This window comes from Cryptomeria japonica, chromosome 9 (genome assembly GCF_030272615.1).
Source record: "Cryptomeria japonica chromosome 9, Sugi_1.0, whole genome shotgun sequence".
Lineage (NCBI taxonomy): Eukaryota > Viridiplantae > Streptophyta > Pinopsida > Cupressales > Cupressaceae > Cryptomeria > Cryptomeria japonica.
The window spans coordinates 238163513-238179371 of NC_081413.1; the positions used below are offsets into that span (position 1 = coordinate 238163513).

The window sequence follows — 15859 nt, forward strand, 5'->3', positions numbered from 1 at the left end:
TGGAGCTATAATTCGAATTTTTTTTGAGTTCGTAGATCTGTGTTCGTGGGCAATTTGGGTGTTGCATTTGAAGATCGTGGAGGTTTTCTTATGTTTTTTCGTGCACACAAATTTTTGGTTTCTGTTCGCGACTATGGTGTTTCAGTTCTGCAACCTACATTTGTATTCTGCATTCTGTGACCTAGGGTTTCAGATCCTGTGTACCGCAGTCTAGGGCTTCATGGAGTCGGGCCTTGTTCGATGTCTTCATCTCCTTGCAAAAATGCGACTAGGGCACACAATCTGCCTCTTTGTTTGGTCGCCTGGAGATGTTTTGATGGGTTTTCATAATTTTTTCCGTAAAAAATTTGTGATGGGTTTATAATTTTTTTTCCCTCAAAAAAAATTGGTGGGTTTTAATAATTTTTTTGAAAAAAAAGAATGCTTTGTAATCTTTAGTTTCTGGGATTGGCGATTTTTTCCTTAAAAACCATGGCTTCTTGCAGTCTGTCTTGGGGCATCATGCTCATCTGCAAAAGTTTGTGGACGATTTATGTTATCCAAAAGTTCTCCAGATTTTGACAGGGTCAGTGGTAGGCTCATGTTGCAGAACGTTTTGAGAAGAAGGTGGCAGCCTTCTCTGTTTTTCTCTAATGGTCATCTTAGTTGTCTTTAGTTTATTTAGTTAGTTTCTGTCATCTTAGTCGTCTTTAGTTTAATTAGTTAGTTTCTATTTTCAGCTTTAGTTTACGATTGTTTCTTTTAGAAACATCTTCTCTTGTAAATTCTTTATATAGAGCTCTCGCTCTATTGTTTCATAACATCGAATATTTTAATTATTGAAGTTATTTACTTTAAGATAAAAAGACTTAAAAATTTCTCATCATGTGTAGAAGTGTTGATAAGCTTTGAGCTCTTGCTTGAGAACCAAAAAGATAAGCATTTGTTTGAGTTTGTAATATGTATTGAAAAATCAATTGTTTGGGGTTCTAGGGTTGTATTTTTGTTAGAAGGGAGCTTCCCCTTCTAATTCAAAGAAAGGTTTTATTTTACATGATGTTAAGTTTTGTGCTGTCCTAGAAGGGACTAATTAAAATGCTAACATGTAGGAGTTGAAGCAGCTTATGATGGGTGAACAATGGTTTTCTTCTCTAGGATGTAGTGTCACCATTGTTTGATAGCTCGCATGATGACATGCAATTATTTCTCATAGTTGGAATATTGCCAAATCATTTCACTAAAACTGTTTGAGTGAGAGTTATCTAGATGTCCTTGTTGGGTGAGTACTATGTCATGTGCATAATTTGATGCATTTGTCTCTATCTTGAAAGGTATTGTGATGTCGAGCATGGCCAAACTAGTACAACACAATGGCACTTATTGAGCTCCTCAATTGCATGATTTTAAGCAAATGTATATTGGAAAACAGCCTTGTTGTGACTTATTTGATGCAATGGCCAGACTAGGTGTTAGAATGCAATTACGAATGTGTGATAAAATTTGCAAGTCAGAACTTCTTAAGCTCCTTGAAATTATGTGGGGTTGGACAATCTTGGATGGCTCATTTTTATGTGATCTACTCATATGCTTCCAAGGTCAATGATGTAGCCCAGTTATTTTGCTGAATGAACACTCGCTTAAGTTGTCTTGCAACTTGTGCTGGGGTAGGGTAGCTACGACACATGCGATTTGTAGAACCTGTTTCTCCCAAGTCTTATTGAAGATGAGAATACCATACAATTAGAAAATAATGAAGGACATGGTATGGGTAAGGGTTTGGGGATATCCTTCATCAAGTGTATAAATGTAGCTGATACATTGGTTGAACTGAAAGACAACTAATCCTTTATGCAACTCACCTTTTTTGTCTTCCAAAAATTGTTAGGATTTACAAGAATTAGATGGTGGGCAAATTTTAGACCAATCTTGATGAAGTAGCTGGTCTATATAAGATCATCAATATGGGGTAGGGGATGTTAGTTCTTTGTAGTTATCTTGTTGAATGTGTGATAGTCAATGTAGAGTTTCCATTAACAATCATTCATTGGAACGATTGTTAGATTACCACATGAAGTAGAACTAAGCTCAATATTTTCTTAATCTAGGAGCTCTTGTATTTGGTGTGGGATCTTATTTTTGTCCCAAATCTACTTGCAACATATGGAGCCATTTGAAAGAATAGATCCTAGAAGTAGCTTGATGATGTTTTACTGTGCAGTGTGTTGGAATGCTTTTGTGTGTACATTCAAGATGTCTTTGTACTCGCAATATTTGATTAATTTGTTATTGTTGCAAAGTTGCATATTGTTGTTGGCTTGTTTCCAAAACCTTTATACTTTGGCGCTCAAGTGTGTCTATGCAAATTGTGAAGAACACAAAATTTTGTGTGTGACACAAGATTGTGACATTGCTTCGTTGATACCAAATAGATTTTGGTCTTCAAGAGGGATTCCATAATTTTATAGAAGTGGTCTTACACCTTGATGGTCTTGATTTATGCTTAACTCTATAGGAATCATCATGGTTATAAATGTATGGCATGCTGAGTAGAATGTCACATACCTCAAATCTCACGGTGTTAAATGTGATTGCATAATGCTTGGGCTTGACTTAATACTCAAATGGGTTGTGGTGCTTGATTTGGATTCTTTACCTTGCTCTAACCAACTTAGATAGTACAATTGACGGTGTTCTTTAGATGAAGGCCCAAATACTTGATTGCATCTTGTGCAATGTTCTTTTGGGCCCCATTGTCAATGATAACTGACCTTTGACCCAACACTTTGTATGGAAGAGGCACTCTTGTTCCATAGAGATGTTGGTGGTAGAGGTATTGGCATATGGACAAGTACTATATGGATTGATGTCTTCTACTTCTGTGACATTTAGAATTGATGTGGGTCCTTGTGTGGTGTTAGTGGCATCGTTATCTCATTACTTCTTGCTATATGTTTGAATATTGATCTTAAAGGTGTCAAATCCTTTGTTCCTGTTTTTGATAACCAGTGCCTTCTTGGCACAATGTCTATTGCTTTTGTATAGAAGGGTTTTGTTTACAAGGCTTAAATTGAGCATTACATGTAATGTTGAATGACAAGGAAGTGAGTTGCTTCCTCTTGGTTTTTGCTTCGATCTTTGAAGCATAGTGATAGTCTGGCTTCATCGATGAGGAAGAATTCCATCACACTATGTTACCATCTACGATGAGGAATTACATCTTGTCATGGATTTAAGGGTAAAGTCCATTAATGTTCTTCAACACCTTATTTGGTTCTGTCTCTATCGTTGCAACATGAAGGCACGTGAAATAGTCATCTTGTTTGTGTAATCTTGCATGGATCAATCCTTGCATTAATGCAATTGTTGGAACTGGATGTACTCATCATTGTAGTGCTAGAGGATAGTATTCTTCTTGTACAATTCTTGTGAACTTCTCTCATGTGTCAGTATGCTCACATTGGGTGCTATAGACATCTCACCAATATGAAGATATTGATCTTGGCATCAAGGAGGTAGTTAATAGAGAAATATGATTCAAGTTGGCATGTCTATTTGTTCCATGGAACAAGATTGATTTTGCCTTGAAACAAGAGTCTTGATTTATTTGGACCTTAAATTAGCCGTAATACTGAAAAGGCATGGTAGCATGTGATGAAATAGACGGGACCCAACTGCTTCATTGCAGAACTAGTCGAAGAGTGTAGTGCATCACTGATTGAGAGTATTCTTGATGAATTGTTTGTTGTTTGGAGGCATCAGAGATTTCTTCTGGGGATCAACCGGTGTGAACAATTTCACTGCAGATTTGATTCAAGAATGTGAATTGAAAATCTAGCTCTAATACCAATGCTTTGGATCCTGAGAAACTCTTAGGGAATAACTTGTAAATGTGTTATAAGTAGAAACAATATTGACAATGAGTCAGAAGACTATCAAAGAGAGGTGTGCAAGATAGATAAAACAATAGACTGTATTAGTTTGTACATTTTGTACATATCATACTTTTGACAAAGATGTGTGACTGTTTATCATCTAGCTCCATCTGTTTTATCAATCCAAGAACTAGATGCTATCTGTAGATCTCTTGATCTGTCTTTTGGCTAATTTCCTCCGTGCACGTTTCATTGCAAGTGATAGTAACATCAGAATAGTTACAAAATATTTGAGGTTTAACTTCTAGCTTATGATGGGTCACCATCCTACAAGTGTGACAATTGATTTCTGACATAGAGGCTGTGTGGACAAGTAGTTTGACATGACACAAAGGTCCAATGTGGTGTGTTGAAGCATGCAGGAGGTCTGGGTGTTGTGTGTCAACTTTTGATGGTCCAACTGAGTTGTTCAAGGAAGGCGAGTTCCACAAAATGGCAGCAATCTATTGGTGTGAAGTTGTGAGACAAGGGATCTCTGGTGATGATGTGACGTGCACGTGTTGGTACAAGATGGAATGATGAAGAGCTGCGCAACATGTCCAATACTGCAACGGAAATGTGCAGCCTAGCATGACTTGGTTCTAAAATATTCGTGGTTCGCTATCATTGTTTTACTGTACTTGTATAGAAGGGTAGTACTGGGGGTTATACCTCACACTGTAGGATAGTTAGATCAATTAGGATGGAACCACATTAGATTTGTTTGAATGCAAAATTCTATTCTTTAATGCAATGCTCATTTTGTATTCTTGAACTAAATAAAATGTCTAATCCAACAAAATGATGGAGTCCAAAATCTAGAAGTATAGGTAAATGAAATTAATTGAATGAATGATAATTCGATAAATTAATTACGAAGATGGTGTTCTAAAAGAACAAACCGTTAATCTAAAGCTTAAAAAAGCTTAAAACACTAAATAAAGCTAAAAAGCTTAAAACTAAAAAGCAAATTATGCGTTCTTATAAAAGAAGCAATAGTTACACTTAAAAGACCAAACAAACTAAATAAGTCAACTAAAAAGTTAAAAAATAGAATTTAATAAATAATAATAAAATTTAAATATTAGAGATTAAATTAAAATATAAAAGAATATAATTAAATATAATTAATTAAAATGTAATTAAGTTAATGAATGGTCAAAAGACATGGAAGGAAAAGTTGTGACTCCCTCAACAATGAGATATAAAAGGGAGAAGAGAACCTCATTTGAGAGGGGGATAATTGGGAAATGAGAAGTGCACATCTGATTTAAATAAGAAGTGCAGACCTGATTATGAAAGGTTATGTCCCTTTCAAAGGGCAGAAATAATGAAGAGTTGCACTCTTTCAAAAAGATGGTAATGGTGAAAGGGTGTGTCCCTTGCCAAAGGGCATGCATGATGAAGAGGTGTGACCTCTTCCTCACATTGAGATATATAAAGGAAAGGAATCAAAGCATCCGGGAACATCATTATGGATTGGATTGGATCAGAACTGTTACTAAGTTTACAGGCAGTAGCATCTTGGTTCTTGGTGTCAATACTTAATTTCATATATATTCATAATACATAGAGGAAATTTTAAAGTCTGCCAGCAGGGAATATACATAGAAACTGTCAGGAAGGGAAAAGAGAGAAGGGAATGAACACAGAGTATTGATCTGAGTCTGCCGGTGAGGTAAGAAAGGAGCACGTGAAGAATCTTCAGGTCTGCCAGAATAGGAAAATAGGAGCAGGCAGCAACAGGTATGTAGAAGACCAATTTGTGTTAGAATATTAAAGTATACCAGCCAACAAATTATAATTATATTAAATCTTATTGATATATCATTAATGGTAACTGTTGTGTATAGTGTTAATCAAATAGAAGACATTAATATGATATTAATTTGAGAGACAAATTAGATAAATGATATTAAAATGATAATAGAGTCAAACTGGACGTATAAATATAAATCTGCACATTAATTTTGGAATACATAATACAATTAAATTCAAGCTACACAAAATATTGTAATGCTGTAACTGACTTATATAATAATCTGATTTCATCTAGGAAATATAATAATCTGATCATATTCAACAAATATAATTCTAACAGTCATTAATATAGCAGATTTGATATCATTTAATATAATTCATATTTCAGTTTAAGCATGATTTCATATATGTTCTCTAATTTTGTTGCCAGAAAACAATATACAAAGGTACGCCTATACAACTCAATTACTTATTTATAGATCTGGCCAAATTTGGGTTAAATTAAAGCGTAACTAATTAGGGGACATTACAGAATTACAGATGATAATGTTTAAAGAAAAATTATAAACCCCATGAACAATTTTTGAGGAAAAAATCATGAAAACCTTGCAAACAATTTTTGAGGGAAAAATTGTGAAAACCAAAAATATCACACAAACTTTGCGGATTACAAATGATAATTTCCAAGGAAAAATTATGAACCCTATGAACAATTTTTGAGGAAAAAATCGTGAAAATGTAGCAAACAATTTTTGAGGAAAAAATCGTGAAAACCAACAAACCATTTTTGAGGAAAAAATCGTGAAAATCTTGCAAACAATTTTTGAGGAAAAAATCATGAAAACCTTAAAATGTCGCACAACAAAACACTAGACATCATGTGGCAAAACCCTGATTTTTGAGGAAAAAATAAAGCAAAACCGACCCATGATTTTTTTTGAAAAACTTAGAAACCGACCCATGATATTTGTGGAGAAAAATAAAAAAACCTAGAATAATTGTTTTTCCTTAAATAATTTTTTAAGGCAAAAAAATATTAAAAACCTAGAACTATTTTTTTTTTTTGTAGGGAAAAATTATAAAAACCCAAAAATAGGAACACCCATGACGATTTTTTTGTTAAAAGAACCTAAAAAAATAGGAAAAAACCCTATATCGCGGTAATGCCCTAGCTGCACACAACAACGACCCATAAAATCGCGAGATCCATGAAAACCAGATAAAATTCCCGCCACCGTCCAAAAAAACTGAAAATCGTGAAAAACTTAGAAAAAAACAGAGAATCCCAACATGAGAATGGGCTGCTGCTGATGCGCTGAAAAAGCCAAGAGGATGCCCAAAAATTCACCACCGCGAAACTGGAATCCGTAGAAAAACTTGGCCGAAAAAAATGTTGTTGCCGAAAAATCATTTCCTCCTCACGCAGCCTCTAAACGCGAAACACAGAAAAAACGTGCTGCTGTAAAAACGTGAAACACAGAAAAAATGTGCCATAATAAAAACGCGAAACATGCGACCACCACAGATGGAAAACACAATCGCGATTGCCCACAAAATCCATCACGTGCCCTTGGAGGGCTGAAAAACTCAAAAAACCCTCGAAAATTCCAAGTTTAGAAACCCACGAATCTTAAAATAATCTCAATTTTTTTTTTTTCATAAAAAAACTGGAAATTATTTCCAGGAAGCCCTCCACGAACTTTATTAAAAAATTCGCCAAAATCTAAAAAATCCCATCGACCTGTTCTGATACCATGAAATATAATTGAATGAAATGATAATTCAATAACTTAATTACGAATATACAACAGTATATAAAGGAATTATAAGACGGTGTTCTAAAAGGAACAAACCGTTAATCTAAAGCTTAAAAAAGCTTAAAACACTAAATAAAACTTAAAAGCTTAAAACTAAAAAGCAAACTATGCGTTCTTATAATAGAAGCAATAATTACATTTAAAAGACTAAACAAACTAAATAAGTCTACTAAAAAGCTAAAAAGCTAAAAAGCTAAATAAGCCGACAACTAAGATGACCACTAAGAAATTAAGAATAGAAGATGACCATTATAGAATAAATATAATATTATTTTAATAGTAAATACCATTTTTAAAGGTAATCCTTGCAAGGTATCATTTATGGGAATTTCAATTCTTCACCAATGTTCTATGTTTGTGTTTGCATTTAATACTTCCTCTTGTCAGAGTATGGTTGAAGATAATTAAAGACCAAGGTTGCAATTTTGCATTGGTTTAAGATTGATTAAAATAAAAGAGTTTTGCGAGTTTGAAGCATTTATATACACAACCAATTTATATTTTAAAACAGCAAACAACAAAGATGTAATGATCTACAAACCTGTCACGAAACCTAAAAAATGTATAAGAATTATATTTGAATGTTTTGAATGTAATGATCTATGAACCTGTCACGAAACCTAAAAAAATCTATAAGAATTATATTTGAATGTTTTTGTAACAAAAGGTCTCCTTGTTTTTCATATATCTTGGTTACTTTGTTTTCTCTTCCTCTAAAGTTGTTCTACAATTTTCAAGACTTAACGTGAGAAATTTTGAGAAACTACCATTTGTATGCGCATTGCTATGAAAGTTGTATAAGAGGTAATGGTTTGCTTACTAGTTGGTATGTTTTCCCTATGCTTCAGCCATATTTCCTTATTGATATATTACTTTATTTTTGGATGTCCCATCTACAATGAAATTCAGGGAGTTTCACTGTTTGTTTAGAGACTCAAGTGATTCTTTAAAGGTATTTGGATCTCTTCCTTAAAGAGGTTGTCACTTTTAAGTATAGTACCTTATTGGGGACCTTTTAAAGCTATTGGGCTTATTACCTCCTTTCAGCTTATTGTTACAATGTTTATGAGCACCAAGCACCATTCGAATGCTGCTGATTCACCTTCAGATGAGGAAAAAGTACCGAGACAGTGCTTGTACTTTGTTTCAACATAACTCTCCGAGCCCCACAATTAGTTTCACAAGGGCACATTCACATTAACAGTTTTTTCTCTAAAACTGGTTATTCTTTGGCCTTTAGATGTTAAGAGAGGTTCAAGGGGGAGTGTCATGCCTCTTCCTATGATTGTTCGGTCAGGCTCCATTGGTCTTGGTCATTCTATGATAGATATTGTTGTGTCTTGCATTGGCAGTTTCATGCTTTGCTGCACATGTAATAAAATCGTTTATCTTTGATGACGTGTTTTGGTATTCTTCAGCTCCAACCTTCATTTCTTCATTCGGGCATCCTTAAACTTATTTGGTTAAATGCACTTATGTGTTGTAGTCTGAAGCTTTAACTATTTCTGGTTTCTCTTCTCTAGCTTTGTTTGTTTGTAGCTTCTTAGTTCTTACACTAGTTGTTCTGTACTGCAATTTGTAACTGATTAGACTTTGAAGCCATTGAATGACTTTGAACATTTGTGTGCATTAATAAATTTTTATTCTCTGCTCTAAGATATACAACACATCATATGTAAGCTATGTGACTATGTGTTTCTAGAAGATATATATGTAAAACCCAAATAAAGCTATATTGTGCTAAACTGAAAAGATGTGTGTGTGTGTTTGTTTCACATTATCAAACACTAGTAAAACATTCTCCCAATTTGTCAGGTGCCACTGTGTGTGTGTGTGTGTTTTTTACATTATTAAACACTAGCAAAAACATCCTCCCAATTTGTCAGGTGCCACTCTGTGCGTGTGCCTGCGTGTATGTGCATGCGCGTGCATGTGATTTACTTTATCAAACACTAGCAAAACATCCTCCCAATTTGCCAGGTGTCACATATAATGGTGGGGAGCATATGGATTAGGAGCTAACCACTAATCACTAAAAAATGGAAGTAGAAGTATGTTGATGAAAGCGTTATGTAACATCTTAAAATCTTAATGGTTTTAAAAAGTAGTACAGTTATGTAAATGGTTCACATTTTTATGGCAGGTTTTATGCAGCAGAGGTTCTTCTAGCTTTGGAGTATCTACATATGCTGGGAGTTGTGTACAGAGACCTCAAACCTGAAAATGTTCTTGTAAGGGAAGATGGACATGTTATGCTTTCAGATTTTGATTTATCTATGAGGTGTGCTGTCAGCCCCACTCTAGTTAAATCATCATCTGTTGATCTTGATCATTTAAAGAGGATTCCAGCATTTTGTGTCCAACCGGCCTGTATTCCACCTCCTTGTGTTGAAGCAGTCTGTGTACAGCCTTCCTGTTTTACACCCCGGTTCTTTTCGCAGAGGTCAAAGAAGGTAAGGAAGCCCAAAATTGAAGTGTGTAATCAAGTGACTCCCTTGACTGAGCTTGTCGCAGAGCCAATCACTGCAAGATCAAATTCATTTGTTGGAACTCATGAATATTTAGCTCCAGAAATTGTTAAAGGAGAGGGTCACGGGAGTGCTGTTGATTGGTGGACTTTTGGAATATTTTTATATGAACTTCTCTTTGGCAAGACCCCCTTCAAAGGTGAAGGTAATACTGCTACACTTAACAATGTGGTAGGACAGCCTCTCAAGTTTCCAGAAACGCCCACTGTAAGTTATGCAGCGAAGGACTTGGTCAGGGGCTTGCTTGTTAAAGAGCCACAACATCGACTAGCATTCAAGCGTGGGGCAACAGAAATCAAACAACATCCTTTCTTTGAGGGTTTGAACTGGGCACTTATTCGATGTTCCACTCCACCTGAAGTTCCGAAACCTTTTGAGACTAGCTTGCCTGTTAAGACATTGTCTAGTGGTTCAACAAGTCAAAAAAAGTTTTCTAACATGGATTCCAGTTCTAGAAGGAATCATTTGGAGTTTGAAGTATTTTAGCTTTGCCTTTAATGCAATGATTACATGTGTTTTTTGCACAGAAGTCCAGTTTTACTTCTGCAAGAATGTACAATGCAGGTTGTTTGTGATGGACTATGTAATGATTAAATATTTAGGAAAGAAGAAAGCAGTGCTTTGTGATGCAAGGAAAACAAGTGCTGTTGTATTGTGTATCCTATGCTCTGACTAAGAAATGCATATCATTCTGGGATAGCCTATCAACTCCTGTCGCGAGCTTTTGACCTTTCAGTAGATTTTAGTCATTTGGACCTTTGTTGAGATTTTAAGATGTATTTTAGTGGTTATTGCTGGCTTGGAATTTGGGTAAATTCCCATCCAATCAAGCTTGATGTTTATGCTCAGTGATAGATGCATTCCTGCTGAAGAATTACTTTTTGGCAGAAATTCTACATTAGATTTTTAAGGATTTCCCTTTTTTACAAATGTTGCAAAAGCTGTAGTGGATGTATGTGGGAAATCATAATGCTGGCCCCTATTATAAACGGGGGAAGATATATTTATATATATTAACATGTAAAGAAACAGGTATGATAAAGGTTATCAACTGTGAACCTGATGTAATCTTTTATAAATACTTAATTTGTATCTTGGAAGGTGTGATCATGTGTGCCCACCTCTGTGGCTGTGTACCTGATTTAAAAAAAATATGAACACATTTTATTAGAGTTGTATGCTTCTTCGTATTTTTACAATGTTCTCTCATGATTTATCTATCTCTAGCAAAGCATGTTACATTTACTATTCAGGTTTCTAAATCATTAATGTGCTCACTTCCCATTGGTATTGAAATTTAAGCAATAAATCCTGAGATTTTTCAATAAATGCCGCAAATCATATTCTTTAAGCGAGAGTGCTGATGCAGTAACTCAATAACGTGGACATACTTTTTAGTAGAAATAATGGAGTATTGGAAGGAAGGATTTATGCGTAGTGGGCACAACATGAAAGCGTTATTCTACAAGGACAATCAGGAAATGCAGAAAAACAAGTAACACAGACAAACATGAAGTACAAAAGACATAGAAGCAAACCTAAAGCAAGAATTTGAAGTACAAAAGAGAAAAGAGATAAAGAAAGAAATGAAACAGATGAAAAGCATAGACAATGAATCAGGGGAAAAACTGTTGGTAGAGAAGAAGTTGATTTGCTGTAGAGAAAAAGTTGTCTGCAGATTATAAGGAGGCCATTTTTTTAAGAGTTCCATGTGGCAAGATTGAGATCAAATATTGGTAGAATCACAAGAACCATCTTATTTGACCTACTGGCAGCGATGACAAGATTCTATGATTACAACATAGAGGATGGGGGTTCTTCGAACAACAGAGGTTGAAAAACAAAAACTTCTAGAGGTTTGCATTTGAGGGTTATTAAAAATGATGATGAGGCTTATTCTCATACATTTTTGATATTCAACTTCCGTTGATTTTATTAGCTTATGATTTAAATTTCCCATTTTGGAAGCATAATCAGCATCTTTATAATATATTTCATGTTGTTGGGTCAAAGATAATGGGCAATAAGGAGGCAAGACTTGGCTTAACAACTAAATGTCAAACCAGCGTACAGAAAGGAATATAGACTGTTTGATGGAAATTTTGAACTCATAGTTTTGTTGACTAACAATTGGAAATTCAACTAGCTGATGGACATTTGAGTCCAGGATGATGCAGTACCATAACATGTCAAATGAACACCCGGTAGTAGGCATATAGAGTCAGAACTGAAGCAATGGATGAAAGGAAATAAATGCAGAACAGTAATGCAACTTTTATATATGTCGCAAAGAATTTACAATCATATGGGCCTTATTTACAAATGGAACCTAGGAAAAGATTCTCCACTTGAATTTTCACGCCAAGTCTTTTTCAAAATTTGCCAGGCTTTTCTTCTGAAGGAACACATCCTTAAATGGTTGATCATTGTAACACTTGACATGCAATGACAAATTGAACATACAAGAATAAATTTGCGAAGTCTCCTTAAGCTAAAGAAAAGTGGCATTTCAAGAAGACAAATTGAACTCCAAGAATGCTCTTTCATTTCCTAAGTAACTGACCGCTCACATGCAGTCTGCATGGGAATCTCAAGTCAATCCTGAAGGATCAATTGGTAGGTGTAAAGGTTATCTCAAAGAATAACAAAATTGGAAGAAAGGCAGATTGAAAGAATCTGGTGCAAAGAAGGCATGCGCGGGCGAAGATCATGACAGAGTGGTGCAGTTGACATAAGCCAACTCAAAAGCTTAGGCACCATCCCATAAAAGTCCATCCAGGCGCCCAATAATGACATTGAAAGCAAAGGTTGGTGTAGAGTTTTATGTGGTAGTGTGCAGGATGTGCAAGCAACATGTGCAGGCAAGAATTGCACAAAGCATCCAACAAGTGATGCTCAAATATCAAATGCATAGGGTGTATAGAAAGATGAATCAAAGATCCAAGGTTGTGCAAGAAGAAACAAGCACACAAACAAATAAAAGTATACAAGGAAAAACTAGTATGTGGAACAAATATAAACTATTTTGAGTAACGCAAGATTGTTTTTATCCTTTGGATGCTCTTGCATCAAAGGAACAAGGAGGGATTTGGCTAGGAATGTAGATCTATATATATTTGCGCACAAGGACCAACAACGGAGATGGCTAGAGAGTTCAACAAAAGGAATGTTAAATCGGATATTATGTGTATTGTTGAAATTGCAGTGACAAACTGTTCAGTGGTACATTTTTGTAAAATTTGTGATCGTGAGAGAACACAATCTTTATCGACCCAATAAATCAGGCACTAACTTGGCATTCTCCTTCATGTGGCACATGGGTTGATCTTCATGAATCATCAAGTGGTGAAGTGCTCGTGTTCTTATTATAATGATAAGTTGGTGTATTGTGTTCTTTATGCTATTAAATGGTCCCACTATTTGGTTGTGATAATATTTGCACATGGTGGGGTTTATTTTCTATTTTTTAGAGTTAATTAATTATAAAAGTGTGCAAAGATTAAAGTATTGTGAATTGACTGAATCATGGAATAATTGTGATATTGTAATTGGAAGTTGTGATTGTAGGGAAATGTGGAAATTGTCATATAAATGTTTTCACCAAGCAATATAATAAATATACAAAACTAGGACATAATCATGGTTAAGAGGTTGGAATTTTTTAAGGTACTCTTGGCTTAAGGTTTTTATCTAGGTCCAATGGATTATGTCCTCTCAACCTTGGTAGAGGGTACACAACTTTATGTATTGCTAGAATTTCCTTTGCATTGTTATCAGAATGTAATTTGGCATGATTAAATTCAATTTATCTTATAAATGGATCTTGTGTTTTTCTTTTTGCAAGATTTATTTTTTTGGCTTAGATTTATCATACACAGTAAACTATTTTCAGCTACATGTCATGTTTTCTCTATCTGTGTAATGTCCCCTTCTTAGCCAACTTTTGCCGATCAAGGTTAGTCTATCACTGATTCCTCATAGACTAACAAGATGAGTAAGGACCCATATGATGAATAAGAACACATGTGAAGATAAAAAAAGGACCTAAAGTATATTTAATGATTGGATGGGAAGAAGTAAGGAGACTAAGTTGTTGGCTACCCATACAAACAACACTTTCAAAAAATTAAAGAACAAGTCAACTACATAGATCATGCATGTCATTAAAGGAAAGGGTATCATAGTTCCCTATTTCTTCGAAGGGAAGGTACTATAGAGGTTGAACATATGATGAATAAGCCACTTATGACAACCAAGCACAAAGAGCAATTGGAATTGTGTACACATGGAATAAGTTATGAATCAGAAATCACATGTTGTGCTAATGATTTTGGGCTTAAAAATGCTTAGACATATCATTTAGGAAGTTTAGTGAAGACTCAAACCATGATAGAACAAAAGAAGATTGTGCTTACATATTTTGGATCGGCTAGTAAGGGATTGCAAACATAGGTAGAAGAAGTTAAGGATGAACTAGTCTTGATTGGGAATCCAAATACCTTGGAATTGTTTGATAAGTTGCTTCACAATTTTGGACATGATGTTGTCCTAATCTCAAAATGGGCAGGAAATTTTGATTTTATGAGTTTGAACAACAATCCTTTGTCATCACATGAGCCTAATCTTGAACTTTGCAACAAAGATACTCAAGATTGGATAGACAAGTATGTGGTTAAGATTGAAATTTCAAATTTGTCACACATTGATTTTATATCAGCAGATTAAAATGAGCATGAGTCAATTATTGTGTTGACACACCACTCTTATGATGAAGATCCTTTTTGTGAACATGGAGACACTCTTGGAGATGTCACTAATACACTATTCCTCATGATGCATTATCAGAGCAAGGAGTTGTTCCATCTTCAAGGAATGAGGTATGGATGATCAATGTTATTCATGTTGAGTGGTTTTTACTTGGAGTAGGTAAGTTCTAGCCAAGCCTTGAAACATGACATGATGAGTTACACAACAAAATAAGCATTTCAACCATAATTCATTGGGTTGTGATCCACTTATTGGTGTTAGAAAGATGTTCTATACTATTGATCACAAAGATTTTAGATTATCCTTTGGGGACAACAACTAATTAGTGGAATTAGGAAGGTTTGTATCGTCTTCTCCTTGTTGGAGGTTGGCACATAGATGAGCCCCCATCAGCCCTTGTCCTTAGAGGCACTTGTTGCTTCATTTGGAGCGAGGTTCTTAGTTGGATAAATGCTGTTCTAATTCATAATAGTAGCATATGGTGGATTGGCATGACTGATCATGCACTTAGGATGCTCATTTTGTTAAGGATATAGCTTCATTTGGATTGAAGCAAGTAATATATAACGACATTGAACGAAGGGTCATGTCCCTGTAGGGTCATGGCTCTACGTGGCATAAGCCATGTAGAAGTCGTGCCGCTACGTGGACATGACTCTTCATCCTTTTATTTATAGGCATCGACACTTGCTGTGAACTAAAACCAATAACTCTGGCAGTTTCACGAACCAACAAGCTATCGATATTATCATAGACACACACACACACACACACACACACACACACACACACACACACACACACACACACACACACACACACACACACACACACACACACACACACATCGAAGGTAAAACATATTCATTGTAGTGATCTTATTAAAGTCTAGCCTCACTACATATTACTAGACTATTGTATTCTCTATCTCTGATCTAAATTCCTTAACATGGTATCAGAGCCACGTTGGTAGAGAAATAATAAAATAGTGACACCTCTTTTCTAAAAAAAATTCAGACTTGCACTCAGAATCAAAGGAAAAACAATCATGGTGCATCCAACTTCATCTCATGGAGAATTCGAATAACAACAATTC

General features: G+C 35.2%; 1 protein-coding gene across 2 annotated transcripts in view; it reads left to right on the forward strand.

Moving 5' to 3' along the window:
- Nucleotides 1-11164, forward strand: part of LOC131037170 (serine/threonine-protein kinase D6PK) — a 54835-nt gene extending 43671 nt beyond the window's left edge. For both annotated transcript variants that reach the window (XM_057969241.2, XM_059210937.1), the window contains exon 4: nucleotides 9612-11164. In XM_057969241.2, the coding sequence (XP_057825224.1) occupies nucleotides 9612-10482 (871 nt within the window). In that variant the 3' untranslated portion in view covers nucleotides 10483-11164. The remainder of the gene's footprint in view (nucleotides 1-9611) is intronic.
- Nucleotides 11165-15859: the final 4695 nt, after the last annotated feature.